A 13,748-nucleotide genomic window follows, 5' to 3' on the forward strand; every position below is an offset into this window, starting at 1 on the left:
TTTAAATAATTAAGATCGACCTCTAATTAAACGCAAAACTCGTGAAATAAAAAGAAAATAAAATTAAATTAGGATTCTACAAAATTTTGTATATAGAAACACGTTGCATTAAGCGAACATATTACATATTACATATAATTATACAAAATTATATATAATTAATGAGAAATCTTGGGAAGTGCCGGCTCTTCCACGTTAAAGCGTGTCGCGCTTTGTACGGAAAATTCAAACCTATTAGCCTATGTTGGCAAATGACCACTTCAACGTCGCGAACTATTTCGGTGCGTCTTATGTCACGTTGAGAAATGTTCTCATTAAGCATCTCCATTAACGAATTGTCAACCGTGCAAGTTACGTCTCACTAGGCTTCCCGCACATTTTTCATGCATCGCGCACTACAACATATTTGAACTTTTACGAATTTACAATTTACTTTTATGCTCTTACTAATCTGTTATATGAGGATTAATATTACGAGATTATGAAAATAGAACCGATTGAGACTTTAAAAAACCATTAAAACCAAGCGATCGATTAATAATAAACTTAGTTATAAAAATAAAAGACCTACTCGGTTGGCAATATATTGGGAAAATCTACTTTAAATCGTTACTTTTTACAAAGTAAGTAGTAAAAAATTCGTCATAAAAATATTAACCTCCATTAGACACGGAATCCATTAAAGAGAGAAGATAAATTTGAACTCGGGATTCTCTATGCAATTCCGCTCATGACAATGCGTCGCATTAAATGAACGTAATTATATTTAACCAATAAGAAAATTTAGAAAGAGCCTTTCTTTATGTTAAAACATCGCATTTTATGATAAAGATTACAATTAGTACATCCCCTTGCTATTACTAATTTAATTACATATTTCACGTTACAGAGATTTATTCCCGTAAATAAAATAAAAATAAAACAAATACTCTCTCCAAATGCCAAAATTTATTGTAGATTTAACCTTTATGTTTTACTCTTTTTATTTTATTTATTTTTTTTTGTAATTCAGTTTACATCTTATTATATATTTTCTGATTGTATATTCTTTTCTTTTCTTTTTCTGCTCGTATTATTTTTATTTCTTTGTGTTATGTTTGTTTCTTCTTTATTTTCTTTTTTTTCTCTTTTATTAAAAAAAAAAATTTCTAATCCAGCTAAAATTCTAAATGTCAAAGTTGAAATTTATCACTGCTTTTGTATTTGCTAGAAAATTGTCTGTGGTACGTAGAATTTACAATTGCAGCATTGTAGCAATATCTGTAAGTAAATACAGGTGCTTGCGAAAATTATAATCGTTTGATCAACGACCCATCAGGAAACGGGGAGATCTCCCCGAACGATTGGCAAGGTGTGTTCGATACACGAAAGCATACTCGAAAATGAAGAACTCTTCCATTCCCGTACCGGTAATTGCAAGCCGTTCGTGCAGCAGCAACGCGTCATTTTCGAGCGAGCGCGGGAAAAACAGACTGCTGAAACACGTGTATTCCAGAGACTACGAAAATGACTGCGGATTTTATGACTTCGCGTCGGTAGTCTTCGTCACGATTTACTACCTCGTAAAGTCTCCCGAAGAATTCACCTCGAGGCCGTTGTTGGGTTCTGGTGAGATTGAGAACGCGCTCCCGAAAACGCGGTTAACAGCTGGAGAATACACAGAAAACAGTTTAATTGGATTATTAACCAAATCTCTGGTGAAATATGAATACAAGCCAAAAGTTTCGTTTCAATTTACCAGAATGCTGTTGAATTTAAAGGTCTGTAAGTGTCACTATGGAGTCTTCTTGCGGAGAATCGCGAAATAGGCACAGACATTTGACATATTTTGACCAAAATACAAAGAGAATCATCTTGTATTTATGATATTTGCAACTAGGAGGAAGATCTTCAAGATGCTACGGAACATTTTTTTAGAAAAAAAGTCGAAATAAAAGACCAATTAATTATTTGGATGATTCGGCGCGCGGTGCAGCACAAGTCTATATTTTTATTTATTGCAAATGTTCAAGACTTTAAATGCAAAGAGGACTTTGTAGCACTCTTGCCACTTGTGCAAGAAAGATGCCAAAAAAGTTTAGTAAGCAAATATAATGTCAGCGAAGTAAAATACGCCAAGTTTCAAATATACAAAAGACCTAATGTGTCACTGCGTTCAACACAGAATATTTCAACAGTGACACATTATTATACTGGTCGTAACACAGCAAAAGTCTAAGTTACAGCGTGTAAGATACGTCAGAGATGTGAAAATTTTGAAACATTTTTACGCACGGCCATTTATCCACTCCAATTTTTATGTTAATTTAACACAAGGCAAATCAGTAAATCACAAATATTATGTCGAAAATTAACACAAAAGTGTAACATTTCGACTCTATTGTATTATTTTCACGCCTAGAAATGGCTAATATGTTAATATGAACAAGCATGTTCATTCTTTAATAAAATTTGAAGTATATGCTATAACGTAAAATATCCTAAAATCATTCAGGATATATCATAATGAATCCAGGATGCCTTAAAGAGTGTCTTTAGTTGTCCTGAGCATATCCAGAATAATCTCAGAGCGTTTTGTTTGATCTCAGAAAGTATTACAATACAATACAAATATTGTTACACATCAATACACAATGGATTTTTCTTCAAAAGTTAAATATAGGATATTAAAAAGTAAACTATACATTTAAATATTTATACATATAAAAATGACATCGTTAAATTCTATTCTTTCTTTCAGTATTTATGTGCTAACATTGTAATAATTGTAATAATATTTGGAATATCTACCAAACCACTATTGATCTATTAAACCAAAATTTTTCTATAGAATAATATAGACGTGGATAATTTATACCAACTAAAAAATTCTTCTAACTCACATGTCAATTATAGATACGCTAAGTACTCATGAAAATTAAATACTCATGAAAATAAGAATAAGGAGCTGTGATGTACTCTTTAGTTTTGACTAAGAAAATGAACTGCGTTCCAACAAGTACTATACACAGTGCAGCAATGTAGCGTGTCCTTGCTGGAAAACATCCAGCATTCGCGTGTGTATGGACATAAAATTACGCACACAGAACTGTGTTTCGTGGCTCTCACCACATGTAGCCTCCGAAGTCAAATCAGGATTTATTCTTGGCTCCTGCAGACCCTTAACAAGCTTCTGGTTAACTTCAATTAAATTCTGCTAATTTCAAGGAGGCTACTTTCTGATTCTATTCTGGTTCTGGTTGATCCAACCAAATGTTCTCTTTTTCTCTGTGTAGAAATATTGTCTCGTTCACGTCGACAGGGTAAGCAATACCGCGAAAGGTCGAACGAATCTTCTAACGATCTCCACCTACGAGCGCGAATTAACACCTGTTCCCGATCGATCAACAGCGTATCGTCCCGCGACAGTGATTCATGGTGTCAGGTACGAATACAAGCGAGCGAGCTAGTGAAGGAGAAGGAGAGAGGCGATAGATCTCGCATTCGGCGTTTCTTATTAAGGTAACTGAGTCAAGGACCCGCCTCCAGACACGGGCCAATTATTGCAAGTCGTTTTGAGACTGAGAGAGCACGTCACTCCTACGTCTAATTCGCCGACGCCGATGGCCGTTAAATCACCCTGCGCGAGCGTCTCAATTAAATCGCCTTTACCTTTCTCTCTGTCCCTCGCCCTTTCTGCCTCTCTCTTTCGTTCTTTCCCTCTTTCTCGCCTCCATCGATTCCTCGAATCCGCTTCCTCCCCGAATCGATTCCGAGGCCGGCACTCTTCAGCGTTTTCTCGTCACGCGCGATGATTAATGGACAGGCAGTTGGATGGAACGGATCGATAAGCGTGGTCGATGGACGACACTTATCTCACAAGCTGTGAAGTAACGTCGTTAGGTTAATCGCGACGATTACCGGAGACTGGAACTTAATCTTTCGCGATTCTACGAGGTTGAGCAGATGTCACGCTAAAGTTTCGCTGTAAAAAATTCTGTGTCCAATTTAACATTTAATTTCCCAATTTTTGTTAATTTAACAAGGCAAATGTAAACCAATGTAAACCAATAACATAAATAATATCCTGAAAATTAACACGAAAGTGTAACATTTCGACACTATTGTGTTATTTTAGCACTTAGCAATGGTGGATATGAACAAGCATTTTTATTTGCTAATAACTTCTGGAAACCTGATCAAAATTCAATCTTTTTTCTTCAAATCCGTATAGAAAACATCAAAGAATATGAATCTATTGATGTTTTAGCGATTCAATGAAGCTGGAAAAAGTTATAATGAAAAACACATGTTCTCAAGAACGGTCACGTTTGAAAAATTAGTATGGCTAAATTTTACCCATGTTTAGTGTACACTGAAATATCCCACTCGCGAAGATCACCAATGACCCCTTCCTGATGAAGCCTGTTCTTTTTCGAAGAACTTCCTGAACTGGTGTAAGAAACTAGATGCCCTTATGCCCAATTTTAGAATTTCAAAGTTACAACTTCTCAGGTAACTAATTGTTGTAATTGACTGTGCAAATATGATAGAGACAACCTTCTTCTATGTATTAATATCCGTCACGAGTCCGTCTTTTGTTTTGTAATAAGAACGTGCAGCAACGTAGCCATCTTGTCCTGGTATTAGGTTCAGTAGTGCGTGATAAAAAAGCCACATATAAAATACATGTCTTGTGTCCAGATTCTCCGCGAGAGGTCTCCACGGTCCTTTACAGCCTTTAAATATGAGCCAACTTTACCTCGTCCGTCCGTATGCTCTATTTCAATCATTTTATGAATGAAAATTGCATTTATCACTAGACACAATTTATCATACACTTACAAGGAATTTCATCCTAGCTAGTAACACGTTAATGTTACTCAATCATGATGGAGAATATTAATACAAAATTTCGAGAGGCTCGTAAATTTACTTTGCTACTACAAAATCAGTTTTTCCTATTCTTTAACTGTAATATTATTCCAATTTTAATGAAACTCAAGGTAAAATATCTAAATTAAATATAGAAAAAAAGACTAATAGGAGTTCAAGCACAGCAGTTGTAGTGCTAAATAACCAAAATTGGTAAAACCTTCCTTATGTTAGGAAATAATGTAATTTATTATATAAAAAATATATAAGTTATCAAAAAATATATAAATTATCAAACGTTTCGATTCATCCATGAACCTCTTCAGTGATACATATACACAAAAACTCAAGCATTGTACAGAATCAAGAAATTTAATCAAGAAAAACAACAGACTTGATGGAAAAAAACGATGTTAATTTGATATTAAAGAGATAGTTCGATATTAAAACAGAAAAAAACGATGTTAGTTCGATATTAAAGTCGACAAATACGTTAAATGTCCATAACAATGCAGTTACTCGCAGAAGCACGTGATAGGATGCAGCGGTCGTATTGTTTACCAAAACATATAAAGAATGTGTAGTATTTTAAAAACTAAAATAAATAAGATAGAACAACCGATTATAAATTACCTTGGGCAAAAAGTAGAGGCCCAACACAATAAAATATCTATATTCTAAGGTTGCATTCAAAAACATCTTTTTCGAGGAAAATTTTACTCTTATACTTTACTATCTATAGTTCATGTTACGTACACTATAGACTTAAATAAAATTTTCCTAAGTAAAATTCCTTTAAGTAAAATATTCCTCGGAAAGGACGTTTTAGAATGCAACCTGAAAGGACTGTTTCGCGATTTCGTATTCTTCTCAAGATAAATGCGAAAAGAAAGCACATGAGCAACATACTTCTGGGGCCACATAACCCCGGTCTTTCCTACACTGATGCAGTAAGTTAGAGTGAGACAAGTATGCTTCGTTCCACTCTAACTTACAGCACGAGTGTAGACCGGTTCAGGAAGTTCGTCGGGAAAGAACAGACCTATTATTACGTCGTATAACTTGATAACACGAAAAACCGCCGGCCTTCAATAACAGACGAACGCGTTTATCACCGAGAGATCCACCTCGCGCCATTATTTCGCGACGCAGCCGCTCGTTAGGAGCAACTCGCGTGCCACGTTGAGGAAGGTCAGACGGCGTGGGAGTCGCGGGACTAATCCCAATTTTGCCGCAGACGGATAAAAAGGATTAGCTGACGCGGGCCGCGATCGAGGTATCGTCGGTGCGAATGACGACTCGGTGCCAGCCCGTGTCCGTATACGGCGCTGACATTTCGAGCTACATATCAATCCCTGAAATCGCTGATAAATTTCGAATTGGATTCGTGACGCCGCACCGAACATGCGATCCGGCTGCGCGCGCGTCGAGATTTCCCGCGGCTTCTATATCGCCTATTCTATATTTTCACAGAGTCACTCTTCCTGCGGTATCTTCACTCGGCATCAAACTCGGAAGTGCTTCGTGTATCTCCATATGCTCGTCGTGAAAAGATCAGACGCGAAGTTTGTTAGATAAAAAGAGGATGAAATTGAACCGGGAATTCTGCGCAATATGAAGACGCATCGCATTAAATAAATATAATGAAATATAGTCAATAAAAAGATCTTAGGAGGAAATTCCACGTTACGAAGCGTCCTATTTTATGTGAAAAATTTAAGTTAACTATTTGAGTGTAACTCTTCCTGTCGCTTCTATATCGTCATGTTCACATCCATCCTTTCTTCGATATCAAAAATGATTCGTCAATCTCCATATTTTCATTGTGAAAAGATCGAACTAGATCCCAAGTCCATTAGACGAAAAGAAAATAAAATTGGATGTATTGCTTATATATAGTCTCAAAAAGTAACTGAAAATTAGAAATACGTTAATATTTGTATATAAAAATATTTTAAAGGTTTAAGAAAAAAAAATACAGTACACACACACGCGCGCGCGCGCGCGCAAATAGTCGAGTGGGATATATTTTTACTTTAGTATTTCATTTTTAGTTTATTTATTTTATTTTATATTAATATTTTATTAATTTTATATTAATTCTGACTTTATTTTATATTAATTCTGACTTTTTTAAACTTTTATCTCTGAACTATAATAAAATTTTGAATACATAATTTTAATCCTAGAACCCTAAATATAGCTAAAATTTACCCAGACCAACTTTTCAAACGTTACTATTTTTAAAAATGTTTTGTTTCTTCGTTTATAACTGTTTCCAATTTCATTGAATCACAAAAACATTAATAGATTCGTATTTTTCAACGTTTTCTACGCCAATTTAAAAAGTTACTTAAATCAAGTAAAAAATATTTAAATGAAGAATTTTGATTTAAATAAATATGTTAATAGTATCTATTTAATAAATATTTATTAATTTTTTAATATTTTTTTCTTAATATGTATTAGCATTTCTACAACCACTCTTCTTTCGCATACAGTATTAAACACAAAAGTGATACCGCGAACCGCGATTATTTTCGTCATACGACAGTCGACTTCGAATCGGACACGAAATCCGTTAAACGAGAAAAGAATAAAATTAAACTCGGGATTCTCTCTCTCTTTCTCTCTCTCTCTCTCTCTCTCTCTCTCTCTGCGCAATTCTGTATATGGAAGCGTCACGTCGAATGAATATGCTTATGTATAATCGATATCAGAAATCTTGAATGCAGCTTTTTTCACATTGAAATGCACCACGCCTTGTACGGAAAATTCAAACCTGTTAATCATTGGAGCGTGCGATTTTACGCGACTTCTACATCCGTGTTTCTTCTGCAACCATTCTCTCATCACATTTAGTAGAAAATTCAAAAATGTGTCGCGAATCTCTCGATATTTTTATCGCGACAAAATTCGACTTCGAATTAAACACAAAATCTGTTAGATTATGAAAAAATAAAACTAATTAAAGAATTTTGCGCGATTCTCGTACATTAAAACCCGTCGCGTTTAACGTGGAATTCCTTAATTAAATATGATTTTAAAAATGGGTTAACAGGGAGACGGAAGATCTTCTCTTTTAATATAGAGAAGATTGACGATTTTTTAAATCAAGTATAATTAATAAAAGATATGTGTAGAAGAGAAAGTAGTTTCTTCTTATTTTAAAATATATGTGTATCGTTAACATGTATATAAGAAGAAAATATTGTAAGGAAAATATTGTAGGGAAAATTACAACAAAATTTTTATAATTTTAGACTATACAAAACTATGACCGAAATTATTATATATTTATTTAAGAATATCATATATATACGTTTATGACTCTTTACAACAAAATTATTATAATTATTTGAATGTTTTTTATATTGCATATTTGATAGATATCGTTAAGTTCACTATTTTTGTACTATAATTTCAACATAGTCTAGCTTCACAGAAAACATTGCAAAAAGAAATATAATTTAACGTAATTTTTATTAAATATTTTCTTCATTTTAAATTGTTTAAATATCTAATTATATAAAATTTTAAATGTTTGTCATTCAAATGTGCGTTAAAATTGACGGAAGTTTAATGATTAAAATTTATTTTTAATAATCCAAAATTTTACAGAAAGTTAATACTTTTAATGATTTTGAAAAAACACAATAGATAACTACCTGAACATCAAATTTCCCGCTATTTATATTCGTATTTCTGAAGTCATTTTGTCTCACTCAAATTGAACTTTGAATTTTACCCTCATAGTGAAAAAATCGATTTCCAATTAAACGCGAAATGCCTTGAAATAAATAGAAGATACATGAAATTCCGCACAGTTCGAAGTATAGAACTGAGTCACGTGCAGTGAACATAATTATAAATAATCAGTAAGAAATAAAAAAAGTTCAATTTTACGTTGAATTATGTCACATCTTACATAGAAAATTCAAATTAATGAATCACTCGAGCATGTTAAATGACTATCCTAATATTCTAATGATATCCTAATATCATGGACTATTTTACTTCGTCATATGTCACGATGAAAAATGTTCTTACTCGGCGATTTTATTAATGGATTGCCAACCATGCAAGCTACGTTTCAACAGACTTTAACTGCGGCACAGCTTTTTGTAAACCGTGCTCAATAATATATCACTTAACACGTTCGCTGAAACCGTGACTCACCGATCTCTCACGAGAGAGCAGCGTCACATGTGTGTAATTATCGCGATAATTTCACGCAAACATATAAAAAAATACGTGATGGTCTGTGGGCTCCTTAAATAAACTGTGGTACGTGTTAAAAACTTCGAATTTTACAAGCTTTATAACATTGAAATCAATAACTGCGCGATCTGAAAGCAAAACCTATCGGTGTTTTTCCGAAATCGTTAAAAGTCCAGGTTAATCAATCGATCAGCGATCCATCGTGTATTCATTAATTCACTTGCGTGTTCCATATCTCGTAGAGGGATTTATTCTCGCGAATAAGATAGAAATGAAACGAAGTAATTCCCATTCGCAATTCGATCGATGATCGAAGCTCGCAATACGCAGAATCCTTGAGAGCAACGTGATTGCGATAGAAACATCCCAATCGAGAACAAAATGCGCACGTTACGGCGTTAGTCAGCGGTGAAGTATGTTAGTGATACTCACGATTCTTTCATCGCGATAAACCTCACTGTATAAAAATACGAAAAATGAATGAAAGAAAACAAAGATCAACGATAAGACGCTAATCCACTCGCATTCGCAAGATTATTCGCAAGCCATTAGTGATGTTAATTCCAAGTATCACAATGTCTCAAGTATTTTTTAAATTATCAGAGTATTCGCGGAATATCTAGTTGATTATCTTGATTATTACTTCTTATTTATTCTTCGGTCATTCTATTCACGGAAATAAGGCAAAATTGACAGAAAGATACTTTAAATATTTAATTTTCATATTGGCATATATCAAAAATAAAATATGAAATATCTGGCAAAGTATTCATTCTTTGTCAACCTTAACTTGATACGTGATACGCAGAGAAAAAGATTTTGTTGAGGAAAATACATTTATGTAATAAAATATATATATTTTTTTTTGTTAAATAAGTTTTTTTATTCCGGATACTCAGGTAGAGTAAAAAGGCAAAATATTCATTTTTTGTCAAACTTAGCTTGATACTTTCAAGCGTAAGAAAAATATATATTCATGTAATAAAAAATATATATTTCCGTTAAATATTTTCAATATTTTATCATTATCATTATTTTAGAAAAAAAAATTATTTTTTACTTTTTTTACTGGGAGGGATAATACCTGTGAATATTAATAAATAAATATCGTGGTCAGTCTCCATCTTTTCAGTTTCACAATTTATTTCTTGTATATTTTCTTTTCATAAAAACAACAGAGATATTTCCGAGTCTAACGTTAGGTGATTCTTCTTATATATATAAAATATAAGCAATATACATATATATAATATTCTATTAATTTCTCGAATACATATATTTTGTACCTATCATGTATTAGTTGATGAGATGGATGAAATGAATCGGTCCTGGTTCTTTTTATTTTTACAAAACAGATATTTTACCTTGAGTTTTATTTAAAAAACGAAATAATATCACAGTTAAAAAGTAGGAAAATCTGATTTTGGAGCAAGCTAATATATTTTCGAGTATCTCGAAATTTTGTATTATTAATATTCTCTATCATAAGTGAATAAACTTAAGCGACGTGTTATTAGTTAGAACGAAGAATTGCTTACAAGTGTACAATACATCATTTTACAAAAATAATTTTCATTCGTAAAATGATTGAAGTCGAGCATATGGAAGGACGACGTAAAGTTAGTCACTATTTAAGGACCAGCAAGAGACTATGGAGATCTCTCGCGAATACTCCGGAATTATTAATCAACATGCATATTTTAGATGTGGCCTTCTTACTCTGAATTGATTCGATATCAACCAACTCTTGATTCGATACCAGAGCAAGATGGCCACACTACAATATATTCATATTTTAAGTATTACAGAACACGCGCTTTACAGAATCGTGGCGACAATAAAAACATAGAAGACGGTTGACTCTATCGATTGTACAATCAATGACATATTGAGAGAAATTATCCGATAAAAAATTAACAAACGGATAATTCCGATCAAACTCCGATCAATTTTAATATTCGATCAAGATATCCGATTAAATTTAATCGGATACTTCTGATCATAATGACATTTCATCAGATAAACCGATCAAAAAATACCGATATTTCTCTTCGGATCGCATTTTTCTGATCGCATACAAAAATTTATCGGTATTTTGATCGGAAATATCCGTTTGTTAATTTTTTAGCGGATGATTTATTTCAATGAAACAATTAGTTGTCTGAGGAACTGTAACTTCAAAATTTTGAAAAATGTGCCATCTGGCCTCATATATCTCTTTAGAGTAAGAAAAGTGATATATAAATAAAATATGAAAAATTCGCGAAACTAATTTAATAATCAATATATTCATATCCTTAAAATAATATAAATATAAATATAAAATATATGACTTAATTACGACATATTACTGATATTTAATATAATATATAACATAATGTAATATAATGATAATATAATTAATATAATTAATATATGATATTATAATGATAATATAATTAATATATGACTATATAAATAATATATATACATATATATAATATATATATACACACATATACATATACATATACATATACATATATAAATAATTATAATTCAGCTTCTTGAAAATTACATTGACTCATCACAACCACACTGAGAAAAGAATTTAGTAAATATTATCAAAATTTGGTTACTATTACTAAATGGTAGACGTAAATATAGCGGGCCAAAGCTATGGCAACACTTATTAATTAATTTAGTTCTGTAAAATAAATTATTTATTTGACAGAAGTAAAATTTATTTGATTCCAGAATATATTTAGTAAATAAAACTTATTGAATAGTTGAGCAAAATAAGCAATTTTGTAGTAGTTACAAAATGTTTGGTAGGTTCAACCAACCATCTGTAATAATAGATATTGAAACGATGTAATAGCTGCAAGTGAATGAATTTTTCGTTGTGCTGCAACAAAACATACTTATACTGGTAACAAAATAGAACTCGTACCTACTGAATTTTTTATTACATAGGATATAATTTCGTAACAATTATCAAATATCTGTTCATAACTGTAATATATTTTATATTAAATATTTAACATTAAATAACTATTACTAAATTATTTAATTGATGTTACTGTGAATGCAATTACGTCATACTCCCAATCTATTAAATATTTGGCAATTATTATCATATTTAATATTAGTTACTAAGGATCCAACGAATTTCTGTAACTAAATGTAGTTTAGTTATAGTTATCAGTCTTTTCTCTCAGTGCACGCAATGATGATTTTACGACTACAAAGTACAGAAAAAACAATCGCGATGTCCTCGGGATCAGATTATTACCGGTGGTGGGAAAAGAATGAGGAAGATTGATGGGTTCTAGCTGGAACATTTTCACGGCACGTTCTCGACGCCGAAATCCGGACGCGCCCCCGCGCCGTCCAGATATAATCCGCGAGCGCGTAACCCGGGGATGGTGGAATGCCTGTCTCGTTGAGTCGTGGCTGGCGGCCTATAGCGAGTTATCATACGGCAACACACGTTGCGCCTGCTCGCAACGGTGACTCCAGCAACCGAAGAGCGGTCCGCCTTCAGTGGCTCGCAAGACCTCGGCCCAATCGCACGCTCGATTCTCCTCGTTCGATTATTCGGCGCCGGGGCCTCCGTTCACCTCTTTCTTCTGCTGTCGCGACTCACCTCGTCCGTCCGTCCGTCCATCTGTCCGTTCACTCACTCGCTTCTCGCTCGCGGCTACGCTCGTCGCGGATAGAGGGATCCTGAAAGCGCCGGTCGAAAGGATGGCAGTTCGACTCGGGTGAGCGTTCGCGTGAACAATCGCCCCGCATCCGCGATTCGACCGGTCGAACGCGCTGGAGATCCGCCCGCGCGCACCTCGAGGCGCTTCCTCCAGTTCCAAATCGTCGATCATGAGCGCGCGTCGGTAGCTGAACAGCGAGTGGAGAGAAGAAAAAGGCGAGCGCCCAGTTCCATCCGAGAAAGTCCGCGTTCCGCGCGAGAACTTCGCGGCACCTGGTGGACGCACGCGTGTCGCGCACGTACGTGCAAACGTTTCGAGAGACACAGGGAGGAAGGGATAGAGAAAAGGGATTCGAAATCGCGAGAAGAAATGGCCACCGACGCGCTGAGCGACCGGCTGTCGAGCAAGCTGCACCTGCAGACGAAAACGTTGGGCGAGGACAGGATCAGGCGGGCGAAGGAGAAGGACGAGGACGTGGCGATCTTCAGCATGTTCCCCATGGAGGGCGATTCCAAATTCAGATGCTGCCTGGGCAAGGACTGCTTGCTCGGCGATCCGAAGAAAGCGGATCCAGGTGACGATCGCGACGATCGGAGTGCGCGGAAGCGCGCTCTCGACTTGATTGCCGCGCGACGCGCCCTGCACTTTAAGCAGGCCAAGTTTAAGCTGGATGACGTTGGCTTCTTTCTTCCTTCGAAAAATTCTAGATGAAACTTAGAAAATTCCGAAGTAGGACCTGGATAAGGCGGACGATCGTTTGCGAAATACTTATTCTGGATAGAACCGCGAGTGCAAAATTTGTCAACCCTCATCCAGGGTCCTCCTGGATTCAAACGCGCGATATTGCCTGCATTTCAATCGAGTGAGACTCGAGCGAGACTCAGGACATTTACGACTTGATATTTTAAATTAATGCGAAAATCAATTTCGTAGCGACTAAATCAGAGTTCAATTCAGAGTTTAATCAGAGGGAATTCGATTAAA

General features: G+C 34.7%; 1 protein-coding gene across 13 annotated transcripts in view; it reads left to right on the forward strand.

The window, feature by feature from the left end:
- Positions 1-13,748, forward strand: part of LOC116846861 (four and a half LIM domains protein 2) — a 642,247-nt gene that overhangs the window by 610,561 nt on the left and 17,938 nt on the right. The window contains exon 1 of one of the 13 annotated variants that reach the window (XM_032821230.1): positions 12,594-13,338. The exons of the other annotated variants lie outside the window; for them this stretch is intronic. Within the exon in view, the coding sequence (XP_032677121.1) occupies positions 13,134-13,338 (205 nt within the window). The 5' untranslated portion in view covers positions 12,594-13,133. Of the gene's footprint in view, positions 1-12,593; positions 13,339-13,748 lie in introns of those variants that run through there. 13 annotated transcript variants of the gene reach the window in all.

Source organism: Odontomachus brunneus, unplaced genomic scaffold (assembly GCF_010583005.1).
Source record: "Odontomachus brunneus isolate Ranch 3 - 2012 unplaced genomic scaffold, Obru_v1 Obru_scaffold_071, whole genome shotgun sequence".
NCBI classification, from domain to species: domain Eukaryota; kingdom Metazoa; phylum Arthropoda; class Insecta; order Hymenoptera; family Formicidae; genus Odontomachus; species Odontomachus brunneus.